Genomic DNA, 10,785 nt, shown 5'->3' with positions numbered 1-10,785 from the left:
AAAAAGAAAACCGCAAGTTGAATTTCCTTGATACTTTATTTTTCAAAAGTTGGAAAACAATAGAATCCATATATTCATAATTCCAAGTGCCCGCAAGTGTTAGAAATATTGTGCTATACACATTGAACTATTTTCATTTGTACATACAACCTCTTTCTTCTTTCTGTGTGCAGCAGTCTGCAGAGCAGTCAAAGATTCACAGAATCTATTGTTTTTTACAGAATGTGGTTAGAGCAAACGTTTTGTTTGGGGCAAAATTATTATTTGATGAAATGCCACAATTTCAAGCTTCGATTCGGTTACTTTTTGTGACGGAAGCATTCCACACATGATGTGTTCAAAGACCCGTTTGGAAAGTTGAAAACCAACCAATAATGTTGTTTTTACAGCTTCTGCCTCCGGTAAACAGTGTGTATTTGGAGATTGTCTTCAAAGAAAACATGCTTTTCAATCTAATCTTGGTGAGTACACGATAACCATCATAACCTAAACAACGGACCAAGACTGAAGTCGTAATGAACCAATTACCAGGTAATTGTGTTCCCGCAAGTCGGTGTCTCCGTAGTTATTGAAACGGTATTCGAGGCGATCTCTGTGTTCTTCTGCTTCCAGGAATATGACAATCTGAGCAACAGTTTGAACTCTGTGTGATGTTCAAGCCACTGTTTTAATGTGGGAAGATTACGAGAGTCTATTGGTGTATGCCATTCATTTCCCCATGAGGAAATCCTCTGGGTGTATATGTGCAGACCTGGACTGTAACCAGTCTCATTTGCTGTAGCAGCAGTTCTCTCAACAATCCTCCCTCTGTGTTTTCAGGGGGGAACGTCATGTAATCAAATTCTTATTCCTGAAGCTCAAACCAGATGCTTCAAGCTCAAATCTTGGATGGAGATCTCTTTTTTTCTCCTCTCTTTCTCCTTTGTCTTCTCTGTCTCGGTATTTCTCCTGTTTTTATTGCTCTTGTTCTCTCTTTCTTTCCCCCCCCCCCCCCCCCATCTGGTTGTTGGTGGTGTACGGTGTCAGGAAACCGGGGAAATTGACCTGGAGCCCGGAGTCGAGGTCTATTTTCTCAGCTGCATGCAGAGAGGGGGGGAGAAGGTGTTGAAATTGCAAGAGGGGGAATAAGGAGGGAGAGAAGGGAAATGAAGAGATGCTAGTGTTGGTATGAAGAAGGGGCCCTGCTTTTCACTAGAACATTTCAGTGCACGTTCAACTTGTTTTCTGTGAGCTGGGTTTATGGAGACACTGGGTGTCTCTACTGGTCCGTTACTCTCGAAGACATGAATGTACATTTAAGACCTTTAAGAAAGATAAAGAAATGTCATCAGAAGGTAAGCATGGTGAAAGAATCACCAAGTAGGACCAGGAGATTTTTCACTTAATAAATGACACCCTTGTATTTTTAAGAAACTGCTGTTGCGAGGAGATAGGGCTATTTGGGCTTTAACGGTACACATAAGGCCTTTGGTGTACTTTCTTTGGGTACCTAGCGGTTCCGAGCGAGCCGAGCCGACACTAGGAGGTGGAGTCAAAGCGTGGATGTTACAGCAGTCTCATGCGGAGGCACTACGGCGATCAGCTGAAGAGGCAGACCAAACAGGAAAGGGTCTGGTGGAAATGAGGCTGGAACTCACGGTTCTCTGTGTACCTCCGTTTTGGGGTCACAGGTCGGTAGGTTTTTCGGAACAGCACGGAATGCAAAAGAAACGCAGAACATTAGTTTAGTCCTAAATGTTTTTCCGATCGACTCGTCGGTCGGTTTCATATCAAAATGTGGCGTTGTTCTCGGCCCTCACAATATACACGTGCTGTCCAACACTAGTGGCTCTGTTAGTCTGTTAATAAACAAACATGATATTATGTTAATCACGTTGTCATATTGCGTATTGCAAATGAAAAAACTCTTACTTCTTTTACTGAGAGTCATAACTCTGTTAAATCTGAACAGACAGACATTCAATCAGCCAATTTTTAGTGTTTTAATGACTGTTATTTGTTTCAATGAATGTTCTTAATTGTTTTTAAATCTCCTTTTCTTTTGCCTTATGTTTTGATGCTTTTATGTGAAGCACTGTGAATTGCCTTGTTGTTGAAATGTGCTATACTAATAAACTTGCCTTGCCTTACATCCATGACCACAGTGCCAACAAGAGCTGCTAATGCAGCAACATCACATGTGGAGCCAAAGAAGAACAGGGCTTTGATGTAATCTACACCTAGCTCACCAGCTCTGTTAGTACACATTCTCCACTATATGGTTCCCTTAAAAATCCAATAATGGACCAAAAAAAAGTAAAGCCTGACCACTTGAGTTGTTTACTTGCTTTCCTTGCTTAGCTTTCTCTTGATTCGCTAAATCTGAACAGGATCTGGTTAAAGAAAAAGGTTTATTTGGGGTGAAATTTCAAACGAGACATGTAGAATCTGTTTTTGATGAAATATCCTACTTTAAAACTTAGTTTCAGTTGCTTTTCCTGATAGAAACGGCACACATGATGTGTTCAAGGACCATCAGAAAGATGAAAATCTGACGATAACTCTTTCCAGCTTCAGCTTCTGGCTAGGATAAACGGTGTAGTTTGGCGATTGTTTAAAGAAAACATGCCGTTGGCGGGTTTTGGGGTTCAGAGGGTAAATGGGGAACAAATAGTCATTTAAATGAGGCTTGGTTTTCCTGTCCTTTCATTTTTTTCCAGAACCCATCCCTTGGGCTGGGCAGTATGACCAAAAATGCACATCACGGTATTTTGTAAGATTCTGGCGGTTTCACGGTATATCACGGTATTTTCTTTCTTCGCGTTAAAGCATTAATTAATTAACGCCGAAAAGAACCGGCCAGCCAACCGGCCAGCGAGCGGTGAACAGCTGTTTGTGTGGCGTGTCTTCCGTTCCTTCACTTCCTGTTTCCTTCACCTACATTCCCCTGGGTCCTAAGCCCCTCCATGTACAGCTTCTTATCACCCTCTATGTACCAACGTACATTTATAACAAATACCACACATATTACGGTAATCAGCGTTGCATATGTGTCTGACCAAAATACCTTTTGTTCTTCAGTCTTTGTTCATCCTGCATCGCTCTTTTCTGTTCTTTATGTAACGTTACTGCCGCGACAGAGCCTCTCCCAGCTGTTAGCAGACTGTGGTTAGCGAGCTGTCCCCAGCATGCAGTTCGGCGGGGAAATTTTATAAATGTACAATTATTAGTGCTATAAATTGTTTATCTGTCACAAACTGTTGTGTCGTGGTGTTTTGCTCTGTTAAAGAGCGTTAGTTGTGGGTTGTTAATTGTTGTAATAAAGTTATAACCATGACTAGGGTTCCCTCTCAATACAGCTAAGACAACTAGCTCCAACTGTACCGCTCTCAGCCGAACAATATCTTTTGCTGCCTGTTGAAGAGCGACAGAAGTTGTTTCGGCTGTGCACCGGTATGACGGTATATGAAAAATTCATATCATACGGGAAATTAAAACCGGTATACCTCCCAGCCCTATCCATCCCCCATTTCCCTGCACAATAACGACCCTACAAGTGGGCCAGTGACACCTGTGGGTAGAAGGACAATGACGTCAGTCAGTCTGCACTGCAGAACTCCCGGGGCTGACGTGAGCTTGTTAACATTGTTATTGTGGAGCTTGTTTATTACTGTCTTTATCTCCTCCACACCATGGGCCCAGCCATGTGTGTGAGCAGGAGCTCTGTGACTACACTCTCACTGCAGTCAAAGCAAGTTAGGAGCAATTGAGACACAAATACCTGCTATTATTACTGCATCAGCAATCGGCTTTCATTAACGCCGATCCACCAGACGAACAAAAGGCCTTCAGATCACGGTGTCAGGGAGGAAATCACTTCTATGTATGTAGAGCCGTGTAGACTGGCTGCTGATCCGCTTTCTCCACACTCTCACTCTCTCTCTCTCACTCTCTCTCACACTCACTCTCTCACACTCTCACTCTCGCTCACTCTCTCTCACACTCTCTCTCACACTCACTCTCACAGACACTCACTCTCTCTCACTCTCACTCTCTCACACTCTCTCTCTCACACTCACTCTCACAGACACTCACTCTCTCTCACACTCTCTCACACTCACTCTCTCACACTCTCACACACACTCACTCTCTCTCTCTCTTGCTCACTCTCTCACACACGCTCACTCTCACTCTCTCACACAGCACTCTTACTCTCTACATTGGGGCAATGCACAGCGAGTTCACAGTGAGGTGTAACGTTAGACATGAAGAGAGAGCATGCACGCTCTGGCAGCCTTGCTGTTTCTATAGCAACAGCAGGAAAATAAACTGCTGTGGTTATTGGCGGCTCGCCCGCTGCTGAAGGGACTCTGGTCAGTGTGTCTGCATAGAAGGATACAGTGTGTCTGTCCTCCACGTTTATATCACTTAACTTTGGTATAAGGATTCCATGCTCTTCTAACGCACCACGTTCACTCATCCCTCCCAGGCAGCCTCATCAGGGTGGAGGCAGCAGGGCAGTGGAACAAGTAGAGAGCAGGGTACCAATGCATCCTCACCAGGTGCTCGGCATCTCAGCGCCCCTTCACATTTCTATAACGTTTGGACGATGAAATCCAAACCACATGGTGGTCGGGCTAAAACAAGAAGTCTTTTGCTGCGGTCGGACTACACAGTATTTTAGTCTTCTAGAAATTGACCGTGTAGATTCATTCAGAAATTCTGAAAAAATGAAACAATACATACGTACAGAGTCTGAGAAAGTCTGAAGAGGCCGCTGATGCTGTGGCTGCATCATTGTTTATACAGTATAAACTGCCGATCAATTATTTTCATATTTGAGCAGAATTTCTCCCATTAGGGTGGGACATTGAAATCTTCCAGTGCGACAAGGGTGAACTGCAACCCTCTGTCATCCAGCCGCCAATGGCCATCCATTGGTCTACAAGATGTCCAGTCCTAAGTACGATTGGTTGATGCTGACAACTTTGCCCCAAAAGAAAAATGCGTAAAGCAAATGTGTAGATGAACACCTTTTATTCCTGATCGGTCTCAAAACGTGTGTGTGTGTGTGTGTGTGTGTAAGAATGTTAGAGAGGGAGGGATTGTCCTGCTATAAATTGATCTAGTCGTTTTTCTTGCTCTCACATGCGCACACACACACGCAGAGAGTCCTGTCAGGGAGAATACATGGTATGCTGCTTAGAACACAGAGAGTGGCCAAACTGCCCTTGTCACTGTGCGTGTGAGGACAGAAAGAGCTCTGTGTTTTTGTCAGTGGATGGTGCACAGCAGCCACAAAGACATACAGTATAGTCTTAGTCTCTCTGTAAGTGGTTGCTCTGTTATTCTTAATTATGGCGTTTATCTCACCATTGAGGTGAAGACCACAGCATGGTTCAACGGTAATGGCTTTTTTTCACTTGCCCAGTCGGGGATGTTGGTCAGAAATCTCACTTCAGAAATGTACTTTTATTTATTAGTAGCTATCAAATAACAACAAATGTCAATCTTAACCGTCATGTTTAATCTTTATGTCAGTATTTAAATGCTGAGTTTCACCCTCCTCTAACTCCACCTAACTAAACGTGTTTCAATTCAGCTCATAAAAATGGAATTCTACCAACAAGCTGAGAACAAGGATTCAATCCGCTTATGAGACGCTTGAAATGACAAGTGTAACTGGGGCTGAGTGTATATTCGGTCCAACTCCAAACGAAATATGATGTATAAATAAGTCCCCAGATTGTTCTGCAGCAACAGATGAAGGCTTTTAACTGAGTTTTTTATATGTGAGCCTCTGTATACGTCCGTTTTGCCATTTTGGTTTTGAGTGTAAAATCCACTCCACAAGCATGTGGGGACCGTAGAAACCAGACAGAGAAGACCGAGACAGTCTTTAGACGTCAAACACTAAACCGAGCGCTTTAATGAATCGGTGGAAACCCACCGACACTAACTCAAAAGGCCTGCGTACGGCTGTGAGCGTATTCAAGCCATCTTTAAGTTCTTGAGTGGGAAAAGGCTCTTCCACATCCAGCGGGCATGTCACAATGTTGATGGCGATGATGTTTCAGAGATCTACTCAAAGGGTAGTTGTGGTTATTTGTCATGTGAATGTGATGGGCTTCATGTTGTGCGTTCTCTCTCCCTTCAGGCTGATTTTCGGGACTCTGTATCCTGCATACTACTCTTACAAAGCTGTCAAGACCAAAAACGTCAAAGAATACGTAAGTACACACGACCTGCTTGAGTTCTGTATGAGTCGACCACAAACGCGCACACAGACACTAAGCCCAACCTACATTTAAACTTGCTTGTGTATGTAAAGGCTCATCAGATATTCAGAATGTTCACTACCCTAAATATTTGAACAAATCAGAAAGTTTCATATTTTGTGTCATGCTAAATCTTCCTTACAGAGTTTATTTTTCTATTTGAGTATTTGGTCTGTAACTGAGAAGGTATTGGTTTACTCCCTTTCTGATTTCTATTGGTCTTCGTCCATGTCTGTTGTGCAGAGAGCGTTGCTCTCATGTGAAGGAAAACAGAAGCTGTCATTCTGTGCGTGTGATCTCGTTGGATTCAGCACTTGAGAGGTCGTCCGGTACCTTGGTGAACTGCCTGCTAGATTTCTTTGTTATCTGCATGCGGTGGGTTTGGCAGGTCAAGCCGAGAGGTTATGAAATTGGTTCTGTGCTCCTTGTGTGTTTGTCAACCCTAACAGTTCAGTGTACAAGCTCCAGCATGTGGAAGTCTGTCTGTCTATGTTAGTACTGCACTTTAATGGGCAACAGTGAAATGATTGGCTTCAAGTGAAGCGTTCACATCCCCCTCCATCCCCTCCATGTTTATCCTTCTTTTCAGGAGGCATTTACTAGTACTAGTTTTTATTGTAGCTTTTGAACCTCACGTAGATATGTGAGTGAATTCCTACATGACAATCCCTATAGGGGCATGAAGTATCTGTTCCTTACTGAATATTGTCCCTTGTTAGTTGCTAGAGTTGGGCCATATGTTAGCCCAACACCTGCTGATTGCTGATATACTGTATGTGCATGAAGGCAGGATCCCACTGACATCAGCAGTCTTTACAGTTATTCCAGGCTATAGGCTACTCTTCTTCAAGTCATCAAAATGAATCATTATGAGATCTTTGCCAGGCAATGAGATGTCGTCAGATGAAGGGCGCCTCCGCTTGCAGCCTCCAAATGAGCAAACAAGAGGGGATGAGATAACTATGCTGTTAAAGGGTCAGGGTGCACAGCTGCAAACAGTCTGAAACGTCTAATCGGCTAAATAAATCGAAGTAGACTAAGACCAGAATGACTCATCGGAGATCAGTGCAACTAGAACGTACGTGATGTGGCCTGACTCCAACTGCCAGTTCCTATTCATGCAAGCTTTGAATTGCGCTTTACATGTCAAGGAGGCTGACCATTAAATTAGCAAAATAAAATGACAAAAATTGCAGCAAAAAACCAACCGATGATGGACTCAGCTAGTGGTCGATGGATGATATTTTCGTCCAATCGCCCAACTGTCTTTGTCCCGTGTCTAGTTTGTCAGATATTCTTTTTCTATATTTACCAAAGGCCCACCAGAATTATTCAGATCTTTCCATAATTTGAATACAGAAGAGACGATTATATATTAGAGAAGAGAAGTTGAGGTTCAGGTTAGGGCTCCCTCCCTGTTAAGATTCAATCAGTGCATAAAAGTGAAATAGTGACGGGGAACTAATGTAAACCTTCTCCCGAGTCTACTGCAGAAACTCTGATTCCAATGTTTCATTAGAATGCTGCATATTCATTTTGAGGGGGAAATCTTGCCTGCGTGTTACTGCTGATAGTTCTGCAAGTGAATACCATTTTAAAGGGAAAGATTTCATAAATTTGGTGTTTCTGTTAATATCGGATGAGCGTTGGGATTCCATTGTACAGCTAAGTTAAGTTAAGTGAATAAGAGCTGAGTAGCAGAGGGACAGACGTAGTTCCTGATCTTCTCCACACACTTTTAATGGACTTGTTTTTAATTCCCAGCTGGAAGCATGCCAGTCATGTTGATGAAATCCATGTCACCTGAAGACAGCATTCAGTGTGTGTGTTAGCAGACTTTGGGTGCTCTTCATTCATAGCAGAATGGGAATCTTGCGTCTTTGCACTCATTTCCATTTGAAGGGTTTGATGGGAACATATACATGCATATAGATGTGAGGCCTTGGAGGTGCCTTTTTCTTTTTTTTAGTTGAAGTTGGCTGATGTAAGTAATGCCAGTGAGAGTGAAATGCCACTCCTCTTGAGTTAGTACCACTTTCACACGCAGCTCAAACGCAGCAGCTCACACATTCAGCTTCCAGCCTCCTCTTTGTCTCGTCGTCTGCTTCCGCTGCTTGATCTCTGCCGGTACTGATTCTCAGGTCCACTTCTTTTGTTTGCGTCAAAGCAGTTTTAGACAAGTTGTATGACAGCTCTGGAATCTAATGCAGTCTAATCCAATGGTGCTGCAATAAATCCTCCCTTAAATGTTGTGTGTACCAGAGATGTGCTCACAAGTGTCTTGGAAACAAGTCATTCAGCATGAAAAAGGACTGATCGATTAAAGACATCCTAGTCGACTAAGAGGGTGCAGCTCTACCCAACGTGCGGTTTCTACTTCTAACCTGAACCGGCCTATATATATATATATATATATATATATATATATATATATATATATATATATATATATATATATATATATATATATATATATATATATATATATATATATATATAGCTGTCTATCTCCTCTTTTAAATGTGGATGGAAGACTTCAGCTTCACACTTGAGGCCCCCTTCAGAAAAGAGGAGAGCTGAATCAGTGTATGAAGACCGGATCTCACCAGAGCAGCATCCACTGTCACCATCATCTAACCCAAACCAGTTCACCAGACTGAACTCAGTTTTCTCATTCACATGATTGAAGGAACAGGCCTGTGTCTGATTTCATGTGACTTGAGCTACAGCCAGAGGTTACTCCAGTTCATGACGAAGCTGGCTCCAAGCGTTCATTTCAAAGGGCCCGGCCCTGTTTCTTATGTTGTTTCTTTACTTCACTGTGTGTGTATGTGTGTATAGGACACATGGGCGCATGCTGAGAGACATGCCTCCCAGTCCCAGTGTCACCAGAGGTGAGAACACACTCCGCTCTGGTGAAAGTCAAACCTGTGGTTGAAACTCTGCTCCCTCCTTCCAGGCTCTTTGTTCCCTCATTAACAGTACTGGACACCATTCAGTTAGGATTAGCATGGCTGTCCACTATCCCTCGCTCCATCTCTGATACCCATCCGCTGTTGACACAGGAATGATAGCGTGTTGAATGAGGGCAGTTAAAATCTCTGTTTCAGACAAATGGGCCTCTATGCAGAGCGCTCTGGATCCAGCCTGACTTGAGCAGACTTGAACCAGGAAGCACCAAGAAGTGATTGTGGATACGGTGTATTTCTTTATTTGTGTCAGTTTAGACGAGCGACCTTATCTTCTAAGCACATTCTGCTCCTGGACTGACTTAAGATGAAGTGTCAGCTTCAATGGCGACGTTAATGTACACACATTTAGATTCAATATGATACGCTTACTGTTGAGGCCGTCAGTCTTCTCAGTTGTGTAACAATATTTTTCATAAAGAATGTCGAAGCTCAATCCTACATAATTATAGCACTGTATTATGTGCTGTGTAAGTTGATTCCTGACCTGTCAGAGACACATTTAAACTGATGCCCAGCAGCATTCTGCAGCAAACTGTTCTGATGAGTACAGATACCCAGAGAAGCCCATCGAGGAGGGTGGAATGACCCGTACTCCCATAGACCACATGGGAGAGTCAGTGTCATCAGTGCAGTGGTGCTGCTGCGAGCACACCGCACACTCCCAAGTCACAGCTACTCACTGTCACAAACACAGAGGACAAACGTGGTTCAGGAAGAACACACCAGGGCCGGACTTTACTGTTACCAAACCGCCAGAAGAGAGGAGGACTGCCTGGGGGCCAAACTAAAAGGGCCCCAAGCAGCTGTAGATATATTATAACGTTTAGATATGAAAAACAATCAATGATGTTACTATTCTAACTCACTGTACCCCAAATAACTTACAAATGGCCCCAAAGTGCTTATACAACTTGCAACTCAACTGTGTACTACTTACTGTGTACTTCTACCTCAGAGGAACACATTGTACTACATTTACCTGACAGAGAAACGCTGTTACGCTGCAGATTCACATGTGATGCTTCATCATTGGTCAATCTATCCAGCATGGTGTTAGAAGTGAAAGCTCCACCTTGAGCAGACATTAATAAATCTAAGTACGTTATGCTGCTGATGTCTGTCTTTCACTCTTCACCTGAAATAACGTTTGAATGCAGCACTTGTACTGTGCTGCATTCAAAGTGTTACTGTTCATAGTTCATAGTTTTGCGTACTGTTAATAAATGCTGTTGAGTTGATATAAGTTCTATTATGTGAGATAGTAGCTGTTTAGATTCCCAGTATGTGGTCAGTTTATCCAGATTGTTATCAGAGATGTGAGAGCCGCTTAATCATTCTTCAGTGAACGCACGGTGTGAACAGTCCGCTGCTAATATCATATTTAATATTCGAACGCAGCCGGCCGGGCTTAGTGGAGTTATTTTGCTGCGGTAACGTTATCACTGTTGTAAACATACACTGAATACGTAGTCATCGTGACGTCCCCCGTTGGTTTTGAAGCATTCAGTTCAGTGATTTGGGCGTCACTATTTTGTTTTTTGCGCAACCAATGAACA

At 43.1% G+C, this 10,785-nt stretch overlaps 1 protein-coding gene across 1 annotated transcript in view; it reads left to right on the top strand.

The window, feature by feature from the left end:
- Positions 1 to 10,785, top strand: part of reep3b (receptor accessory protein 3b) — a 38,561-nt gene that overhangs the window by 7,632 nt on the left and 20,144 nt on the right. The window contains exon 2 of the mRNA XM_076092926.1: positions 6,137 to 6,209. Within this exon, the coding sequence (XP_075949041.1) occupies positions 6,137 to 6,209 (73 nt within the window). The remainder of the gene's footprint in view (positions 1 to 6,136; positions 6,210 to 10,785) is intronic.

This window comes from Anarhichas minor, unplaced genomic scaffold, assembly GCF_050575085.1.
Source record: "Anarhichas minor isolate MPS153535 unplaced genomic scaffold, ASM5057508v1 ptg000017l, whole genome shotgun sequence".
In the NCBI taxonomy this organism is placed as follows: domain Eukaryota; kingdom Metazoa; phylum Chordata; class Actinopteri; order Perciformes; family Anarhichadidae; genus Anarhichas; species Anarhichas minor.
This window is presented reverse-complemented; position numbering and strand designations above follow the sequence as displayed.